The 22025-nt window shown below is 40.3% G+C and overlaps 2 protein-coding genes across 2 annotated transcripts in view; one reads left to right on the forward strand and one right to left on the reverse strand.

Annotated features, from left to right (window-relative positions):
- Positions 1 to 22025, forward strand: part of LOC143378790 (alkaline phosphatase) — a 355608-nt gene that overhangs the window by 208270 nt on the left and 125313 nt on the right. The gene's annotated exons all lie outside the window — the stretch shown is intronic.
- The window catches only part of LOC143378796 (caspase-1-like), a 48723-nt gene continuing 27772 nt past the window's right edge, over positions 1075 to 22025 (reverse strand). Inside the window, exons 4-5 of the mRNA XM_076830771.1 lie at positions 20060 to 20177; positions 1075 to 2607 (exon numbers count right to left, since the gene is read on the reverse strand). Coding sequence (XP_076686886.1) covers positions 2366 to 2607; positions 20060 to 20177 — 360 coding nt within the window. The 3' untranslated portion in view covers positions 1075 to 2365. The remainder of the gene's footprint in view (positions 2608 to 20059; positions 20178 to 22025) is intronic.

Genomic DNA, 22025 nt, shown 5'->3' on the forward strand with positions numbered 1-22025 from the left:
GAATATATCGGCTCACTCGTGAAGCTGGATTTAGATACTCACCTTAAATTAACTTTAAATGTCGTTAGTTGAATTAACAAAGTTTCCAGGCTGAAGCTCCTCCGTTTCGAAGAATTAAAAATAATGTGAAAACGTTTCTTTTGAGAACAATGGCTCGATCGTTTGTTAGCTGGGAAGGGTTTCCCAGAAAGAAAAGAAAAGGTTTCCAATTAAAACGTTTATATAGGGGATAGTCTTTTATTTGAGAGTTTGGAGATGAATATATTTTAGGGGGGACATACACCTAGAGAGACCTAAAGACTGACGTGCTTTTAGAATTTTTTTAAAAGAAAGTATTAACATTATCGCACCCGCAATTTTTGTATTAATTACGTCACACCTTTGGCTATAATACTTAATTTTTGTATGTAAAAATCTTAGTTACACGGTTATACAAAAATACAGTTACAGCGGTTACTTCCAAATGCGTCATTCGTTGCAGTGATTTCCAGTACCCATTCGAAATTAAACAGATTTCACATGAAAGCAAAAAGCACATTAGTTTCTTAAAATATATTAACAAATGCTGTTTTTGACAGGACCTGTTCCAAAAAGTTAATTTTTAAAGAAATGGCAGAACTCTAAATTAAACGTTCAATTTTTGGACATGAAATCTTGCATTTTTGTTTAATAAAAAAGAAATTATGAATCAAATAAGAAATTCGCCCTTTCAAAAACTACGTAATAGTGTATGATATAGGCATGAAGAAATGGAAGTAAATCGGTTGAATAATTTTTTAGTAATCGTGGGTACCGTGTTTGAAAACCTGGTTTCGAAAAAATGTATTTTGTGCACATGCTTCGTGCATTTCAATTGGAAATTTTGGGAAAACATTCTTGCCATATCAAGTACTAAAAATCAATCAATTGGCATGTCTAGATGTGTGTCTCCCCTTAAGAGGATTGGTCAAATTGGAACAAAATCAGTTAAGACCAGTTCCTTAAATATAAATTAGAATTTTTATTTTTAGGAATAGATGGAAGATAAAAAGGTGGGTGAATGGAAATAAAGGAAGATAAATTTTGTCCTGGCTGTGATTACAGAATCTTGATCTTGAGTACAATACTACATTGCCTGAAAATATTTTATGAATTCACAATATATTTTCATTTTGTGAATAGAATATTAAATACAGTTCCTCATGGTCAGATAAATAAACTGAAAGTTATCGTACATTATAGCAAATATATGATAAGTTTAAATGTGTATAGCTAAAATATAATACTATGACTTTAATAGAATATTTTTGCCTCTCAAAAGCGAAGCAACATTTTTAGGCAAAAACATTATTAATAATATTATTCTAAGCTACGTTCAAGAAACCTGTATTACAAAACCTAGTAATTTTACTATTAACACGTTCAATGTCACTGTGGAATTCACGTTCTTAACAGTACTCTAAAAATTGATCAAAAAATGTACAATGCCCATTTATAGGCAGGTAGCATTCCTCTTTTCCCCTTTCCTCTATTTCACAGTAAACAATTGGACCACAGAATAAGCTTATCTCTTCATAAAAAACCAGTTGCAGTAAATATCAATACATCTTTGTAGAGTGGAAGTACGAAAGGGGTAAAGCGCCAAGCAATAGTTTTTCAACCCTTTGAGAACGCAGGCTGAAACGCTTGTCCCAGACCGTGTGCGGAAATCCTTTAATCACATTAGCTTTCTGTACTCAGTGAACGCCTATCGGCGTTTCTCGCACAGACTGCATGCACGGTCTGAACATAAGATGAATTCATCGCCAGCAAAGCGTTAATAATGAAAAGAACACATTGGATTTCTGTGTGCAACCACAAAAGAAACAAAAAACTGTAAGTACTCTTTACGACCACAAGGAAATTTCTGGAATAGGTATTGCCACTTTGTTATTGGCGATGCCTAATCACGAAAACATCCGACTTCGCCTAATTTTGGTACTTCCACTTTACAATCTTCTCACAAACTTCCTCCGCGCTTCCACCACGCCAGATCCAAAGTCTTCCCACGTGCTACTCTAAACATCTCTACCGCGCAATCAGAGCAATAGTATACGTGCCGCGTTTACATTCAACGTATCGATAATCGGCACGCATTAATTAACATCTACTCGTGAATTCCCTATTTTCTCGGCGACCAGAATTCACCGGGGCGATAACCAGAATTAACGTCCCGTTTCCCAGCCCGCGTATTACGAACCGTTTGAGACTACCTACTGGAGAACTGACTCCGCGATAGAGAACTTACAGGAGTCCCTCGAACATCAGGAAGAAACGAGAGTGGTTGACGAAATATCCTCGAGTGTCGCGGCCCCCGTCCCTTGGCCGATGGATCAGCGCGTCGGCGTTAAAGTGGCTTCTCGGGGAAGTGCACCAACCGCGTCAGCATGGAGACGAAAGAGGGTATCTGCTTTTTCATGTTGAAGTCCTTGTCTTGGGGCACGTACGATTTGTAATCAATGGCGACGCGACGATTGACGAAAGTCAATATGGTGAGGAGGTCGCGGGTCCGTCCGTTCTTCTCCAGCTCGTTGCAGAGGGCCTGTATGAACCAAGCGCCGGCGTCCGGATTCCTCCACGAGTAGAAGCCTGAAAAGCCGTAGGAAAACGTTTTCCGGTCAGAACTCCCTCTTTCTCTCTCTCTCTCTCCCCGCCTCTCTGTGCGCGCCGTTTTCTGCCGCTGCAAATGCATTCCCGTACACGTGAGCACGCCTAGAACGAACGCCTAGCTCGCGATGCTTCCGTTTCCAACGGAGGCAGGGATTTATCGCGGATGCGACGTTTCCATTAAGGTGAGAGACGTGTCATTAGGGCGAACGTCGTTAATTGTGGGAGAAAATTTTTGCAAGTGGCAGGGAGACGTTCCCTGGATTCCAATATTCCCCAGGGTACCAGGCCAGTATTCCCCTCGATTCTCTTTAGTAGCTGCTTTGTTCTTGGAACGTAAAAGTGATCTATAATTGTTCGAGATCCAGTATTTAATTCCGTATCGTGATCTGTTATTTGCTGATGTTCCTCCAATATTAAACGATCAAAGTCTGCCAGGATGTTCCATGAGCAGAAATAAGCAGAAAATCTTGGGTACACATGGGTCCGGAAACATTATATTGAATTGTTGAAACAGGAAGATTAAACGTGAAATTTAGAGTGAGTTTACATTTAATATTCTTTACTTCTTTTTACTCGTGGAACATACTCGCACAGATTGATCGTTTAACATTGAGGACCTTGCAGCAAGAGTTATAACAATAAACTCTACATCGTTTGATGCAAATCCGATAACAAATGAGCGTTTTACTGCAAATATTAATATTAATATTTTTATTATAGAACATATTTTCTTTATTTTGGCGAATATATTTTCGCCAAAAATAGAAAGAGAAACTTATCAACGCAATAACTACTAGGTACTTATTGTGTGAAAATATATACTTTTAAATTAGTGCCCTCTTTTTAATGTTAAGTCGAAGCAATAATTTTATAAACAGTTTTTTCTAATTTACTCAAAGTTGGTAAAGATGGAGCTGCACCCCACTTGTAGTAAGGTCCTCAAATTCTCGAAGACGAAAATACGAGTCTTCAAGAACGTTGCCCGCCTTGGCTTTCGTGTTAAATTTTCTGTTAGGTGGGACACAATTACGATAAAATTAAAACGACACGTACAGTGCTTCACCCACTTTATGTGAATACTCGAGTGTATTACTGATTACCTTATGAAGCGAATGCAGAGTATAGGCTACAAATACGTACAATTAATCGCAGCGTCTACTTTGATCTGTCATAGGATAGGAACTGTAATATATAATTGAGTACAGGTAAACTGTAGCACTTCAGGGGGTGCATCATTAGAGGAAAGCTTCTTCCACCCGATATACCTTTCAATTAGATGCTCGGTAACACTGTCTCGTATTTCCTAACTCGCAAGCTAGCTTCTCGTCACAGGAACTCCGCGATTCAGGGGAACCTTTCTCTTGTCACACTGCATCAAAGAGAACGATTTATTTCCTCTTGATGTAGTTTATGTTTGCAAAGAGCTACGGATTACTAACATGCTGCGTTTCACTGTTGTAAAAGAAATTTCGACTAACAGGAGTGAAACGAGCAAGTACTCGAGGAGAAGCTCAACTGTAAGCAGTCGAGAAGTAAATTGTGAAAGACTGAAGAGATTTTGGGCCATGATTTATAGTTACAATTACACTGTCATCATTTTTACTAATGTTTGTTTTCGTTCCTTGGATTATAAGATCTTTTTGCATCATAAGATACGTTGCTCAAGACAGTAAAAAATAATCAAAGATCGAACGACCAAGTTTCTATTTTTGTTCGTTAATCAACCAGATATTTATTTCGACAAGGAATCTGTAGCTACTCCATTTCACGTCGATGTACCACATTTTTCGTTACAGTCTGTCAATTTTTAATCGGGCGTGTGCGTACTTCAAAAATATTCATAAACATTTTTCCATTAAATGGAACCTCGAGCTAAAAAAACAACATTTCCGTATATTTTCCATTTATATTTCCATGTATGTACGATCGAGTAATGCCACGAGTGTGGTGACCCCCTGTGTATTTCATTGTCAATGTATAATCGGTTCGTAACATTTTTTACCTAGCTTTCCAACATTATGTTAGTATATTAATGTATCATCCGATTAACGGAGGGAATTTCCTAAATATTAATTTAAAACAAAATGGCGGCTATTTAAAGTTGAAATCTTAATTTTTTTCGCGTGATTTTTGCACGAAAAAATTACCAAATGTTCTTTAAATATTGCTCTTTTAAGTGCAAAAAGTTTTGTAAAAATATACGCTTCCGCTTCTTCAAAAAAAATTCACAAATATTCGCCTCTTTTCGGCCGCCTGACTAGGTATAACCCCTTAAGCAATCAGTGCGCATACCGTTTGAGTTTCCATCATCGGTGTTTGGCCAATTCTCCACAATTGTTCACAAACACGATCCCCTAATCAGTTCCAACAGTTCGCTATACTTCTAATTTATATGGCGGTCTAAATTCACCACTTGAAGCGGTGATTCGCATTTGCGAAACGCCCTCCGCTCGACCCAACGCTTAATGGTAATTCAACCCCTATTCCCATGCTCCCGTTTTTCCGCCAAATTGCGGGCGGGGAACTCGAACGCACAAGAAATCAGGGGAAAACCACGGACGGAGTTGCCAGATTAAACGGGTCTGAACGAGTTTGTACGAGCAGCACTCGGTTCCCAGCATCGCGTATTGTGGCGGCTCGATTGTGTTTATAAAGACGGGGCATTCTCACGTGATGGACGGTCCTTGATGAGGTCATTAGTTGCTTTCGTGAACCGCGTCAGGGGTAAATATCGGCCTTAATGACTCGCTGCCTCGGCTGGCAGAAATAACTTGAAGAGATGGCGCTTGGATCGCGGACCCACACATCGCCGTGGAAACGCGCACGTCGCGTAAAACGCGGCGGGGCCCCTTAAAAACCACGAGCACTGACGCGAGAGATTAATTGTACTTTGAAAATGATTCCTACTGTTCCTAAGTGGCTAGTTTTTACGCTGCCTGCCACGATGTTTACTGGCGACCGTGGTTATTCGATATTGTCTTCTTAGTACAAATAATTTCAAAATTAATTCAATAGGGCAACTCACATCTGAGCCATTGTTAATTCGCTACAGAAAAAAGAGAATTGTTTTTACAGTTGTCTCAATCTTCTGTGTTTAAAACTCTTCCAATTTGTATGGCTTCAAATTTTTCGTTACCCAAAATTTGTTGCTCCCTAAAAGAGTGACCCAAAAATGTGGCCCCTGTCGCCTCTTTTTGGTCCCGCGATTTTGGAACTGAATTTTATGCCAAACGATACCTTATGACGAGACTTCAATTACACGAAATTTTCAAGTTCAGGTGACAATTAGTTTCTGAGATATGGGAGGTCAAAGAAGTGAAAATTCGTTAAGGAGTCAGCCCATAGGTTTCGATGTACGGACTTTTATGTCAGTCCGATAATGTAGACAATTATTCCCAGGGGTTTTGCTGACTGCTAACAACGAATACGAACTTAGATTTTCAAAATTCACAATGGCCGATTCAATATGGTGAACGATATATTAAAAAAAAAATTTGTGAATTTTGAAAATCTGAGTTCAAATTCGTGGTTAGCAGTCAGCAAAGCCCCGGGGAATAATTGTTTAAATTATCTGACTGCTATAAAATTCCGTACATCGAAGCGTACATGGGCTGACTCCTTAACGAATTTTCACTTCTTTGACCTCCCATATCTCAAAAACTAATAGTCACCTCAACTTGAAAATTTCGTGTGATTGATATCTCGCCATAAGGTATCGTTTGACACAAAATACAGTTCCAAAATCGCGGGACCAAAAAGAGGCGATTTCTTGGGTCACACTTTGCCGCACCCTAAAATTTGCCGCTCCCCAAAATTTGGTATCCTAGGCTGCAGCCTACTTTTCCTTTACCCAAATCAGCCCCTGCCTGAAATCTGAACATCTTCCACGAATTTCCCTCCCAGCTTTTGTGTTTCGCATCGTTAGTGTAAGGTTTAGTCGCTCGCGCAGAATGTGCAACGAAGCCGTGGCCCTCTGAATTGCGAATACCGAAAATCTCGGAGGCACGCGGAAGTTTCATTCCGTGGCTTATGACGAATTGCACGTTAGATGGAAATATATTTTCCACGCCAGCGGAATCATCGTAGGAAGATATTTGCCGCCCGACAACAGGCGGGAATGGTAGAAACAAAGGGGGCGAGGACGCCGCTTCCAGAACGCTAATGCAACGCGGAGAGGGCGAATATAACATTGTCACTTCCCACGGCACGAGACCGATCGTTTCCGCCGCAAAAAAACCTACTCCCGTGAACTAGCGAGATGCTGGGCATCCGTATCTTCGGATATCCAGCTAATACTGGCATACGTCTCCCGAATGGGGCTGTCTGTACAAGTGGCAGTCGCAGAGGGAACAGAGACCCGTCGATGCCACAAAGCAAGCGGTTTTTTCCTCTGTTTGAGTGGCACGCAACTCGCCCATACACGTACGAAAATTGCCAGCCGTTTTTCCGCGCAAAATGCACGGCCACAGAAAGCTATGCATCCCGATCAATTTTTCAGAGAATCTGCATCGCATTTTTACTGGATATTTCTGACAAACTGGATTATATTTATCGTACGGAAAACCAAAAATAAGTATCGAAACTTTGCAGGGACAGGTACATTTATATGGTGACAAAAATGAAACGCAGGCTTTCGTTGAAAATAGGAATGCTACATTATGCATTCTGTTTTTGGAAAATTATTTTCGTAACTATTGGGAAACGCGCGATCCTTGGCAATTCAAGGGGTTGTGAAACAGTATTCAGTTTGACAATTGTACCATTCTTTGCAATTCTAATGTGCGGAGAGGGTAATAACAACTACTCGTAACAAACTGTGTTTCGTTTAAGGGGGGAGCAGTATTTAGGACGCTAGGAATAAGGCGATTCTTGGGAATTTTTTTCTAAGAAACTGTCGAACGGATCTTTTCCAAACTTTCAGGGTATTTTAGTTCACATTCAAGCAATGAAAATTAATTTTTTCGTTGCAAAGTGTTCGGTAGAAATGGAGATATATGAACAGGTTTGTTAGGACTCGCGCGCCGGAGTTGCAAATTTGCGATTGTAATGGTGGCCCCAATTCTTCCCTGAAATAAAAAAAAACAAGGATCTTCTTATTTCTAGTATAATTACATTGTCGAGGGACCTATAAAGTTGATAAATAACTTTTTCCATAAATAGTACGAAATATCTCGGGGCAGAATCGTAACTTTTTCTTTGAAGTCCCACCAATTTGCCAACTTTTAACTTTTTTTTCGTTTGTTAGGTTCATCGACAATGTAATTATACAAGAAATCAGAAAATCTTTGCCTTTTTTATTTCAAGGAAGAATTGGGGCCATCATTACAATCGCAAATTTGCAACTCCGGCGCGCGAGTCCTAACAAACATGTTCATATATCTCCATTTCTACCGAACACTTTGTAACGAAAAAATTCGTTTCTATTGTTTGAATGTGAGCTAAAATACCTAGAAAGTTTAGAAAAGATCCGCTTAACAGTTTTTTAGAAAAAAAATTCGCAAGAATCACCTTATTCGTAGCGTCCTAAATAGGGCTCCCCCGTTAATCCGAGTTCTCCACAATTCGAGCTGCTTTATGTCCCAATTATCTGGAATTACAAAGGCTTCATTGTAATCTGTATTAGCACTCCGACGTTTTATAACAATCTACTGGATTCCGTTTCAAAAGTTTCCTCTGAAAAGCAGAGTTTTGAAATTGTTATGCGAGACGGCAAGCTTGAAATGAACGATTATCGCAAACAGATGTGTTTCAATATTTCTATGTTTCGTGGCATTTAGCTCTTGAGGGGAGAGAAGCAGTCCTTTATTTCGTCGAGGGAACGAGAAATTCGAAACACACGAGTTCCTTTCCACAGACTCAATCACAACATATGGTGCTTCAGGGGAACCAAGTTTCGTTACGTATAATGACACGAACGGTGAAACTTATAATTGCGTGGGAGAGTGAGAAAGTTGAAATTAAACCCCGTCCGCTTTTGAAGAAGGAACATAGAAAATGGCATAACGGGGTTTTGCAAATTCGATATGCCGAGTAGACAGAGGAGAAAGTACTAGGAGGAACATTTCTAAACGTGTCCTAATTTACTGTAACACAGATAGTCCTAACTTTTCTTTGCGTCGCCTGAATCCTGCGTTATCCAAGCACTATACCCTTGTAATATTCTGTACCATCAAATCAGGTAATGTCCTACCTCTTAACATCCATATGTTCGCTAACTGAAGTGCAGTACCAAAGTAGTACCAGTATAGTCTCCATTACAGTCTGACGCTAATCTAATCTAGTTTCAATTCCTCCCAGAGCATAGTTGCACCTTTCATTTCGTAGGGAACCAACACTTCATTGTTCGAGAGACCCCGAATGCACATTTACTTTGAAAGCAAACCAGCTTCCAAACAACTAAACTTTCTTCAAACGATTTAAGGGGTCATTCTGGTAATCGCGCTGCAAAATTCGGCAACATTCAGGATTTTCTTTCTCAGTGAATACAACGAATAACAATGTCAAACTTTTTTTTCATTTATTAAGCTAGTTGTAATGAATACGGAACAATTTTTTACATACACTTTTAATTGTGTTTTTTCAATGTTATCTGGAGTTAAATATCGCGCCTTTGAAAAGACGACGGGAGTGATTTCAGCTCACAGACTCGTCTGAAACAAAAAAAAACAAGCTGATTCTTAATCATTATAAGTACCGCTATCGCAGGTGCCAGAATTAGCCACGTAAGTCAAAATTTAACGAAATTGCGCGCATTCAAACTTCAAGTAAGAATGGAAAATTTCGAAACTTGAAGTTTGAACGCGCGCAATTTTGTTAAACTTTTACTTACGTGACTAAGTCTGGCACCTGCGATAACAGTACTAATAATGATTAAGAATCAGCTTGTTTTTTTTTGTTTCAGACGAGTCTGTGAGCTTAAATCACTCCTGCCAGGGAGGTATTTCTTTTCAAAGAGATATTTCTTTTCAACTCCAGATAACATTGAAAAAGCACAGTTAAAAGTGTATTTAAAAAAATGTTCCGTATACATTACAAGTAGCTTAATAAACGAAAAAAATGTTTGACATTGTTATGCATTGTATTCACTGAGAAAAAAAAGCCTGAACGTTGCCGAGTATCGCGGCATGATTATCAGAATCACCCCTTAAAGCGACATTTCTCAAAATCTTGCGTCACTCAAACTGTTAATCTGTCATAATGAATCGCCCCGCGACGTTGAAAAATTCTTACGTCCCCGACAAAATTAAAGCGACGGATTTAATCGTATCTCATCGCCATCCGGCACGCGGGAAGAAAAGATTCCGAAAAAGAGCTAGCGACGAGCCGACAGCCGTCCTCTAAAAGCAGCAGTTTCTCCGTGGAGTTTTTTTTCTTCACCGCCGTCGACTCGCTGGTATTCGTGGCACTTTTCCTTCAGGGTTTCCTGCCCCGCGGAGGGGCACTTTGTTCCTCGTTATCGATCACAATAGACCAGGACGGAAGCAGGGCTTCTCTTAACGCAGCTGTCGACGATGTGCACGCGGCCTGGGTGCCGCGAGGGGCGAGAAAACCGTACACAGAGTCATGCGAGTCGGGGACAATAGTGCGGAAGCATTAAAAAACGTCGACCAGTAGAGGTCTAAGCCAGTGAATCTCGTTACGCGCAGCTCACCGATGTACTGAGTGCTTGGAAAGGAGGGTTCGAGATACTGGGACCTTACGGTACTCGTGCAAATGATGAGAGGCGAACCGTTAGGTCCTCTAAAAGGGAAGGGTGGTTTTGAAACTCGTTGGCTAATTGAAAAGTAGAATTTGATATTTTGGAGATATATAAATAATTAATGAAGACAGCTTGCAGTGGTTTAAAATTGCAATTGCAGCTAAACAAAATTATTTTTGTCATCATATGTATATGTATGTATATACTTCTTGGTGAAATACTTATTTGTTTACTTGTAAATTTACAACAAACTAATTGATTAGAATCTGGAAATATTAACTTCGATCGAGAACATTTGTATTTTTACTTATACACAAAAAAGCAAGCAAAAAATAATCTATACTATTATATAAAGAGAGAAACGATTTTTATGTTCGCGCAAAAGTCAGGATCTATTGAACCGATCTTCCTAAAATATTAACACGTTATTCCTGGATACTCAAGGACGGACATAGGCTATGTAGCATGTCTAAAAAAGCGCGTTATTAACCTTTAGAGGGCCGGGATTTTTTCTTTGAAATTGTCAATTTTATTTACGTAAAATTTATGCATATATGCCACCAAAATGGCCGGCAAAGTATCCAAATTTTTAGGTGGCCACTGTAGTGGTCAACCCGACCCTCTAAAGGTTAACATGGAACGAAAAAGCGCCTGGTATGTGTTGCGCTGGAGGGAAAATGAGTCTCCCAAATTTTCCGAAATATTATGAAGAAATTAAGCTTTCTTTTCAAAATACTAAATTTCCTTAGAAGATATTAATTCTAATAAACATGAATCCGTCATGCTAATATCTCGGGCGAAGCCGAGACGGGGGACGCTAGTTATAAATAAGTAGAAATAACATTAAAAATAATAAATCAGTAAATGTTTTTTATATGTACGTACAGGAAAGAATAATGTCAAGAATAATTTCCCTTAGCTAGAATCGCCTTTTAAACCACTGTGCAACTGTATCGCAATACTTTATGGCACGTGAGTTACTTTTGCATTATACATATGGAAGTAGGGAGTAACTGGAAAGAATAGTTTGTAACTATTAAGTCCTACCTCCGCATTGTTTGGAAGTCGCTGCATAGTTCTTGTCGATTGATCACCACGTTTGATTCTATTTCACTATCTCTATTTATTATTCCTCGCAATGTGATAAGAAGAGAATTTGTGATGCAGAAATTGTGGATAGGTACCTTGAGGCTTACGGTCCCCATTTGAACCAGTACTATAAGCCCCGGAATGTTGCAAGCCTCTTTCTGTAACACTCTGCAGAGTATTATATTACTGTAATATTACTTAACCGCGAAGTGATTGCAGCAAATGAGCCCCTAACTATATTTTGAACAGCGTAATGGCAGAAGCTCAGAGCTCGATGCTGAAATAAACGCGCTGAAACCCTCAATACCTATCTACCCGATACACTGATATTGATACACCAGTTCTGGAATAACATTACATAATACATCGACAGTGATTACTCACTAATTCCTGAATGTATGCGATTCGATCAGAATCGCGTAAATACAGCATTGATTCAGTCGAATGAGAATCAGATTCGCGCACGGTTAACGGATCCGAATATTACGTTTAACCTAATAGATTTCCAGTGATGTAACGAATAATTATGACTGGCATGCGTCGTTGCATTCGCGGGTCTCGAGTTAACGTGGATACCGATGCACAAAGAAAGGTTCCTGCGTAACCGTGCTTTACCCGGTTCGCATTTATCAGGCAGTAAACAATTCCTGTTGCACCGAAACGCGTAACGATAATGATTCAGCTGCCGCCAGACCATCGCCCTTTGATGTGCTTTGCAAAAGGAACTTGGCGCGTGTGTATGGACAGTTCCGCGTAAATGGATCGATTATAGCATAACAGAGGAAGGTGGAAAATGTTAAACGCCAGTCACAATAACAATAACGTTCGGTGCCTGTGTACATTTTCGTTTCGTTCAGCGCGCATACGTAGGAAAAAAAACGGCGAACCCTTTGCCACCGGAAACCTCGGGAATGTTATCGGATGAACACGTTACCAATCCGATTGTTCGCGATCCTGCTAACAAATTGAAAGCCTAGGTACAGCGTATAAACAAAAATACCAGCGGCAGCGCGCGTGCAGATTGGATATTGAAGACGCCTTTTGAAATTTTAAACAAACATTTATTATTTCAGCGAGAGCTCGCCGAAGCAATCTGTTGCGAGCGGTTGCGCGGTTTATGAATCTTTTGCGTTTCATTTCAGTGTCTGGCTTGTGAGATATTGTACGGCAAGACTTCAGAGGTTGCGGAACATCTGCAAATGATGCTGCTCAGTTGTGTACACGCTATTTCGCTTCGTAATACAATGATGCTGTTTGAACCATTCGTGGGAAAGTATTTGTTTACCTGGTTGCAAAGTGAGCTCGTGATTTCTAGAATAAGGTGAATGACCCAATTTCTGCTGATTTAAGAGGTCACTCGTCATAAAGAAGGTGTAAGAAATTTGTTTGTGATGAAAATTTGCAGAGTAATTGATTAATTCTTTAATAATAAATCAACCAATTCAAAAACTATTTAAGACAGATGTTTCAAGATGTTTAACTGTTAGTAATTTGTAATTAAATATATAATGCTCTAAGTGTTCGTATTTCTGCTCATGAAAAATAGCGATGTATGTGTTGAACCAAGCTCGTGCAACACTCGCGTAAATGTTTAAATAATTTAGAATTATTTTGTTGCAACTATAGTACAAACGTAACGCATGTAATAATAAGAAAAATACGAAATGATCAGAAATGGGGACATGAGCAGAAATTGGGACATTCACCTTAGTATCCGCCAATCCCACATGTATAACATATTTTATATATGTTTCACATGATAAATTCAGAATTACCCATTATAATTTGCATTGGTATGAACCTCGATTAATATATTTTTAGTTAAATACTGACATTTACCAAATAAATCCACAAAGAAATTTTGCTAGGTGCATATTTTACAGAAAATTAGTTGAATCTATGCATAATTAATTAAAGCTTAGGATATTATTCCGAAAAGAACCTGTGGCCGATCGAGATGAAACTTGGTGGGTATTACTTCCCTTTCGGAAGTACAGCCAAAGCATATAGTAAAATCACAGAAACATTAGAAGAAATTTAAAGTACATTAAGTAAATTAAATATTAAATTTGGGCGAATATTTTTTTGCACGATCTTTGCTACTTACACAGGTAATAATACTTGCAATTTTTCAATTAATTGTGTGTACCCAAAACAAAAGTATATTTCTAAAGGTTTACCTATATTAATGTGACTTAGAATTGCGAATTCTTATTTTGAAGTCGACTTAATATCTGAAATATGTTACATATTGGGTGGACGAATACTTTTCTGAGAATGCTTTCAAGAATAGAGTTATATTGCAAAGGAGTTACATGAATGTGATATGTAAAATTTAGTATGCAAATTGCTCAGCTTTAAGTCCCTCTTGACTGCCGCTGAATGCTTTCGAAATGCTAACGCACTTGTTCCTCAATGGAATGCACGATGCAGTGTTCAGTTAAATTTAATCTAGGGGCTGCTTCATTGGAGAACCGATTTATGAGCATCGTTTGACTGACATCAACATTAACACCGTGCCGTTGTGCCAGCTGCGCGCCCAGCAGGCTACAGAAATCCTCGCACGCCATTAACGTTGACAATGTAAACGTTTGCGCCGTGTAAGGATTTGCATAGTCAGGTTATTCGGTAATACTTATTGTAAGAACTCGACGTCAAATTACAAACTCTATACATTCATCACTAGTCACATTGTTTCATAGCTGTAGCACGTAAAATGCATCAACATGAAACGTTATGAGGATCTCATAGCGAAGTTGTGAGGAACCAATTCTCATCGCGTGAATTTTCATGAGACTTTGCGAGTAGTATATTCAATGCAGCTAAACAATTTTTCCATAAGTATGGAGACGGAATATAATAAGTTACATGACAGCTAAATCGACTAAGATAGTCGATCACAATTGAAGGGTAAGGCATCCCTTGTTATTGGCGGTCTGCATAGGCTGCTCAATGCTTTCCGCCGTACCCCATCAAAATCCTCATAAAAACAAGGATAGTACATATTTTCATAATATCAAAACTTAATAACAGGATCTAGAAAATGTTTCACAAAATATTGAAAATAATGAACTAATCGGAAGCCTGTAAACTACAGCGACTGACAAGGGAACATCCCGAACCTGGAAATTCGAAAAAGTCTGAAACTTTGTGAATATGTGGGGAATTTCCTCCTGATTACAACGCAATGTTTGTTTGCTGCCCAAATTCAGTCTAAAGGAGTGTAATTGACCCCTTAAATTCCGGCTATTTTCCGATTTTGTGTTCGTGAACTGTAAAATAATTTTTTCACCAGATCTAATTAAAAGAAGTAACTTTTGTTTTGAAACTCGTTTTCTATCTCTTACAAAAAATCGGAAAATAACCGAATTCTCAGGGGTTAATTTCACCCCCTTCGAGTGAATTTGGGCAGCGAACAAAATCTGCGTTGTAATCAGGAGGAAATTCCCTATATATTCACAAAGTTTCAGAATTTTTTGAATTTTCGGGTTCGGGATCTTCCCTTGTGAGTAAAACAGAAAAGGTTTCAAGGAAGAAACTACTGCGTACACCTGTTAACGCACAGTTTAAAGTTTTTTTTGTCATCACTCCCTTCAGGTAAACTATCTCTATTATCACAATTTCCAAGTGTATCTGTGCGTGTGATTTTTGAATCTTAAGAGTTAGATTGAAAATAAACAAAATAAAGTAACTAGGAACTGAAATTTTAATTAATAAATCAACAAAGGTGGACTTACACAGAATCAAATAAACTTGCATCTTGTACGTTTCCTCGGAATAAAAAACGAACCTTACATACATACACACAACTTGGAGCAACATGTACGAACGTTCATTGGCACGATTTGGTATGATTCTTGTAAAGATGCATGAGTGTAATATTTCTGTAATCACGTGAATGTGTAGGTGTTTGTTAAAAAAATGTTTAGGCGACCAAAGCTTTCAAGCGCATTCTTATCGCCGCAGATCTCCTCAGCGCCCACGTTGAGAAAGACTGTGTTAAAGTCGCAAGAAAGCACGATACCAAGTCACACAAATGGAGAACGTGTCTCGCGCACCTACCATTATTTAAACAGTTATATTAACAATCCCACGGTACATTTATTACGCCCGGGAATAAACGATGTTATTTCCCAGTCAATCGATTAATTATCATCCGCGGCTCGTTTATACTTCCAGCGATCGTTCACGAGCGGCCCAACTAAATCAACGTGTTACACTCATCGATGTCCATTTTCCCAGGCAATCGGTGCCGTTTGTCTCCCCCTTGACGCAAATCAACCAGCTAACGATCCGAAATGACGCGCAACTCGATATTTTACTCTGTCATTCCGATGACACGGCCGATGAGATCGATGCTCGGCCAGTGACACGGGCCAATGATATCTGCGACGGCGGACAATAAATCTGTCGTTCCACTCGTCCGCGGAACAATCGCGGCCCGTCAGCCGACTATGCTTCTGTTATGGATCGTTGCTATCCCCGTCTGTCTCTCGAAGAAACTGTCGAAACTAGACAATCGTCGAAACCACCCCGACGTCACGCTACCAACTATCTATTCGAGCAATTTTAACAGCCCTTCGATTACACCCCCGAACCCCGCCTCCGGGGATAATTAGCCTGACATGGCTGAACGTGGAACAATGAATTTAGCCACGCAACAAACCTCCCGGTTGAATTAAATTGTGTTATGAATGAAATCTCGACGGTTCATCCCCTTCCGCTAATAAATTACAAGCTTTTCGCGAGCATTCTGTCGGGCGGGAATTGTCAATTCGTTCGATTCGAATTCGACGATCCATTTCAGCCTAGGGGAATGCGGTTTATTTCTGCTTACAATTTTCCGCTGTCGTCTGTCTGGCCGCATTACTCCGGGACTTGTCAGTTAAGGTAAGCAGCTTACAGGGCCGCGCGCAAGGGCAAGTATTTACGCGTTGCATCTGTGCATACAGCTCTGTCGGCGGTATACGGGGTGGGAAGGGTGAAGGATTACGATCGAATTTCGCGGGACACATTAGGAGTGGCCGTGAAATTGTTTTCTTGCGGAGCTGCGATACCTTCTAGGGCTTTTGTACAGGGTTTTAGGACCGTGGGTTCAGACTCTACTTACTGACCCTTTCGCAGTGCAGTGCGAGAGAAATTCGGGCATCTTTTATGTATTTAAGTAGGGCGCGTTGCTTGGTCATCCTTCGTCGTTTTATTGCACAGTGGAAGAGTTAATGTGACTCGTGGATTGCTGCACGTTTGACACGTTGGACGTAAATGACAGGCCATGTTTGAATGGGTCACTGGAGTGCGTGTAATAATAGTAGCGTGCTAGGGGTGTATATGGAGATTTACTTGTCGAATTGGGTAGAGTCATTTGGCGGCCTCGTCACGTCATTTGACGAGAGTAGATCGGAGTAATTGTACAATAAAATTCGCTCGTAATGTAGGGTAATGTTGAATCTGTATCGACTCAATTTGTTGTTAATTTTCGGTTCGAGTGTACCTAAGTATAATTGGAGTTTCTGTTTCTAGCAAAATCAGCCTATTCCATCTCTGTTCTCAGAAACATTTAAAGCGATATGTGGCATACACTGTATACGTGGTTCTAGATCACGCTCCAGCTGCAGCGCAACTATGCGATCGCAGGGGCGTAAATTAAGATGCCACGGGCCGTCACGTCGCGTTAATAATATTTTACGAACACTGCTTAATTACTCTGCAAGGGCTTGCTGCTGATGGGAAAAATATTGACCATGGCAGGTCAACTCGAGGAAATCGGCTTGGATCTGTCTGGCGAAGTTTCCCTCGCTCCCCCGTCGACGCGAGTTCCCTTAAACCTCTTTCCTTCGTTACACAGCTTCGAAATGTGCCTCGGAAAATAAGCGGTTCAGGGCGGCCAAGTGTAAACGAAATTATTTATACAGGAGCCTGGTAATGCTGCGAAGGCTCTGCACTGTTACGGTGCATCAGCGACGCGCCACCCAGATTCTTTTAAAAGTAGAGGGCATCCAATCATTCAACTTGATGGAATTCTTTGAGACGATAGCCTGGGTGTATATAGTATATAGTATTCTTAAAAAATCATCTAGTGGGATTTAAAGCAACTAGGATTCGTAAATTATGCTATTAAAAACAATTCTAAATTTTAAAAGTCCTTCTTTTCACCCTTCGAGTGCGATGCACCCGCCTGTACGGGGAACGCCGATGGGCGTTCACCGAGTACTGTGAACATACAAGACTTGATGATTTCCGCACATGACATACGTCCAGCGTATCAACCTTCGTACTCGAAGGGTTAGCGCTTTTCCTATCCATTGGAGTAAGGGGAAATAAGAAACGGTATTATAAAGTGTAAATAAATCCTAGGTGGAGGAGATACATTATGCTATGAATGCAAGGAAAGTATTCAATCAATTGTAGATAATGTCTTGGAATCTTTTTGCTCCTAAGTCATTTTTAGATGAAACATTACATTATAATAGTTGGCCAAAGTGATGACATTATACATGTCGATGTGCGTGAGGCGTGCAAGTCTGCTTATTATGGAGAAAGATAGAGAATTAGACGAAGAAGGTCAAGTATATTAACAGCATACTGGCTGCATCTTGCCTTTTAATAATAATAATAATAAAAAAAATAAAAAAATAATAATAATAATAATATTAATGAATGCTTGGGACAAGAACTGAATTGCGAATGTCATCGATTGAGCTATCCAGGTAATGAACACCTTTGGTCATATTTTCCAAGTGGATTCTATTTGCAGTGGCTGACATATGATATGCTAAGTGGGTTTAATTGCTATTACTGGTATATCCTCTCCTCAAATTGATTTTAGTTTCCGACTGAATTTAGAAACCATCTAGCTTATTAGGACCTTATGGTAAAATCTACGAGTCTACTCCCAAACTAAACGTAGGTATTTGCCAAATAATGGTTTCGTCGCTCCTCATCATTCGAATTAGATTTTTGGTAATGTTGTTTGATGTAGACTTGGTACCAGCAGTTAATATAAAAGTTCTCTATGCCTCCATCATAAATGAAATGAAATTAACATTTAACTTTTATCGTACTAATTGGGTCGTTTCTCGTCTACAAAATCCCCTTGTGTATTTAAAACCGTGTAATTAACGATAATTGAAGACAAACTGCACAGCTTTGCCCGCAGGATGTGCTACATACGACGTAACAGTATGTTCATCCCTTACGAGTGTAATTATTTAACTTTCCCGGCAAGTCACCTCGTTTTATCCAGTACAGAGGTACTTTTAACTGACGAGTGAATAGATCACTCTCATACTCATTCAAAGGCCAGCACAATGAATATTTCTCTATGCAAACGCAGTAAAGCACCCAAGATTGCCGCTTGCATCCTATCTCGATAAAAATTAGGGCCTTTCCACACCAACCACTTTCGTGACTATTTAGTGATTGGTATCTTGGACAATTCACGCACCCTTCAGCTTTCCCTACTTTTTCAACATGTCACTTCTGCCAAGTAGTGATATTGTTCTCTTCACGATCCTCCTATTCCGCTACAAATGGATATTTTTACTTACAAATTTTCTTGGTCACACTAGGAAGACTCCTTAAGGGGGGAATCCTCTTCTTCGGGCTAAAAACGTAGCGAAATTTTAGATTTTTTTTCTCAAGAAACTAGCGGTTCGATTAATTTGAAATTTGGACCATGTTTTTATGCATCTTTGAAGAAGTTGTATTTTTTTTATTATTAATTTTTATTAATTAATATAGGAGTTATGCATGAGCGAATCATCACGCCGCCGTTGTCCGCTGGTGTGCACGATATTTCTGTAACCACTGAACCGATTACCTTCAAATTCGGCCTGTATGTCCAGCAAACATTACTTTATAATTTGATGAACCAGGATACCGATAAGTTATATACTTCTTTGATTACATAAGAAATTTGGCGCTAACTTGTATAGCAAAAGTGAAAGTTTCAGACCTTTCACTTGGAAAACTCTCCACACTCCTCAAAAAAATTTTCTATTTTTTTCTGGCTCGTCAAATTATGGCTACATATGTATACAGTGAAGCGCCGTTTCATTTTTCTAGTTTAGATTACCAGGAAGATAAATATCATGCATACCAGGGGACGACGAATTTTGCGCGACGTGTTGGTCGATCATGTATAACTCCTATATTTGTTATTAAAAATTAATAAAAAAAATAAATTCTGCTTCCTCAAAGATGCATAAAAATATGGTCGAAATTTCAGATAAATCAAATCGCTAGCTTCTTAAAAAAAAAATCCCCCATTTTACTATGTTTTTAGCACAAAGAATAGGATTCCCGCCTTAAGACATTTCTCGTCCCTCTTCGTGACTCCTACTACCCAGTCGCGTTCCCAGCTATACTTCTCAAACGTATAGCATTTCCTCCCGTGCGCGACGGTCGTCTGCCCGTAACGCGGGGGTCCGAGGAAGAATTTCTGCCGTCTGAAAAAAACGCCCCACGGGTTCCCCTGTCGAGCACGTACCAGGCTCGAGCATTGTTGTGCGCCCCGCCCCCCACCCCCGTACACTCGCGAAATAAGAAGTTCGTTCGAGCATGCGGCACCGGAAGCATCCACGCAACGTGCCCGTATTGCAGGGTAAACAGGGTGTGCACGCGCGAGCACGCGCCTCTACGTACCGTCGTAAGTGGAGTAGGCGACCAGAATATCCGCGTAGGTAGGGATGCTGTAGGAATCCACGCCGTCCCTCTCGTGCACAACTTGCGACCCTGCGTCCAGCCGCGTCCCGCGACAGGCCTGCGAACGGAAACAGAGAACGCGTAGGTGAGTGGGTGGTCGTGCTGCAGCGAGGGTGCCCAGCTCCCTTTGTGCGCCGGTTTCAGCGCGGAGGGGGAGGATTCTCCAGGAGAGGCATTGTTTTACTGAACAACGAAGCTCTTTCGATGACAACTGTCGTCTCTTCTTTCAGATTTTACTGCTCGACGTTCGCGCTTCACTTACCTCCACTTGGCAACTGTCGAGGGGGTTCGTGATAGCCGGCGGGAGGGGGCGAGGAGGGAGTGATTTTTTTAGGCATGTGTATCGGATACTTTGGGCGACAAAGATCTGGGAGAAGTGTTCCCGGGGATGTCGAGGCAGTGTGACCTGGCGATTGAGGATAATAAAATGGACGAAGAGAGGAGGGTGACGAGGACTTGATGATGGGAGCTTGGGAGCAAGCAGACACGTATTTTGGGAGTGGAATAGGTTGTAATTTTGGGTGTTATTTTATTTGTCGTGAATGAGGCACTTGGTAATGCGATAAGGGATGAATTATTAACCCTTCGTGGTCACGCCTTTTTATAATCACAAATTGGTCACATGGAGTTCACTGCACCCCCAGCTTAATTTTTCAGTTACTATTTTCGTATTTTTGAATGCCAGCATTCCTGGTTCGTTAATCTTTCTCGCTCAATGGTAAATCCTGTCATTTAAGGTGGACATTGTCAAATTTATGATCTTACTCGGAAATATCATTCGTTAAATAAATTTCGCGAATTTGTACCCCTGCTTTCCGTACAGATCTTACGTAACAGATTATTTATATTCCCGTGCAATTTTTTCTTCGACCACCCCGTTGATCCTCCGCCTTTTTATTTTCCAATCCCCGAACCGTCGCTACATCCCGGGAAGGAAAATGTCGCGCCTCGCTTCTCCCATGTATCACGTCGATGACGCAACATTATCGTGCGAATACTGTCTGGAAAATTCGCAACGGCGCGTTAAGACACAGAAATTTATGGAACGGCCAGACGAGGAAGAGCGACACACGAATTCGGCGTAGATGATAAAAAACGACTCCAGCGTTTCACGCCACAGGAGGCGCGAACAAAGCCGCTGAATTTTACATTCCCGCGGTTTGATGTTCGATAAAACGCGGTCTGGCCGCCGGTGCCAGATTTATGCGGTTTTCGGGCGAGCAACTCGGGATTGAAATACAGATGGAGTCATTACGAAGCTGCAGTTCAAGCAACAACGCCATTTTGGTTCTCACGAAGAAAATGCTTCTACCGAGGTGTGTTCAATGGCGTGCAAGGAACAACACTGGCCAGTTTCGATATCTTTTTCAATTACGGAGTCATCCTGATTTTCGTGCGACGTGGTGCATTCAAGTGTTACATTAGATACACGTATCGGGTTTCGACATGCATAAGGATCAGGATGTACGAAAATTTGGGACGTACAAGGCGTTTCACCCTTAAAAGAAATTATGTTTTTAAGGGGTTACCTACCGTCAGGGGGTAGAAAAAGAATCGATTCTTTGGGAATTTAGTTGAGAAAGTACATGCATATTTTTATGCACTGGTTTTTGTACTCAGATGAGGGACACTTTAACAGGTTATTATATTATGTTTTGGTATAAAAATATTTAGTTATTGCAAAATTAAAACTGATTTCCCGCAAGCTGTTTTCAGACCGGTGACCACGATTTCTTCAAAACCGCGTCACCAATCTTTCTGAAACTTCGTAGGTTTCTTCTAGACATTCAAATCTAGTCTTTAATCGAAGCATTTGTTTTTACAATGCATAGTTTTTATTTTATGGAGGAAAAATAAGTGTTTCTTTCTACGAAAGTCGATCATTCCACTTTAAACTTCTGCCATT

The sequence above is a fragment of the Andrena cerasifolii genome, chromosome 2 (genome assembly GCF_050908995.1).
Source record: "Andrena cerasifolii isolate SP2316 chromosome 2, iyAndCera1_principal, whole genome shotgun sequence".
In the NCBI taxonomy this organism is placed as follows: domain Eukaryota; kingdom Metazoa; phylum Arthropoda; class Insecta; order Hymenoptera; family Andrenidae; genus Andrena; species Andrena cerasifolii.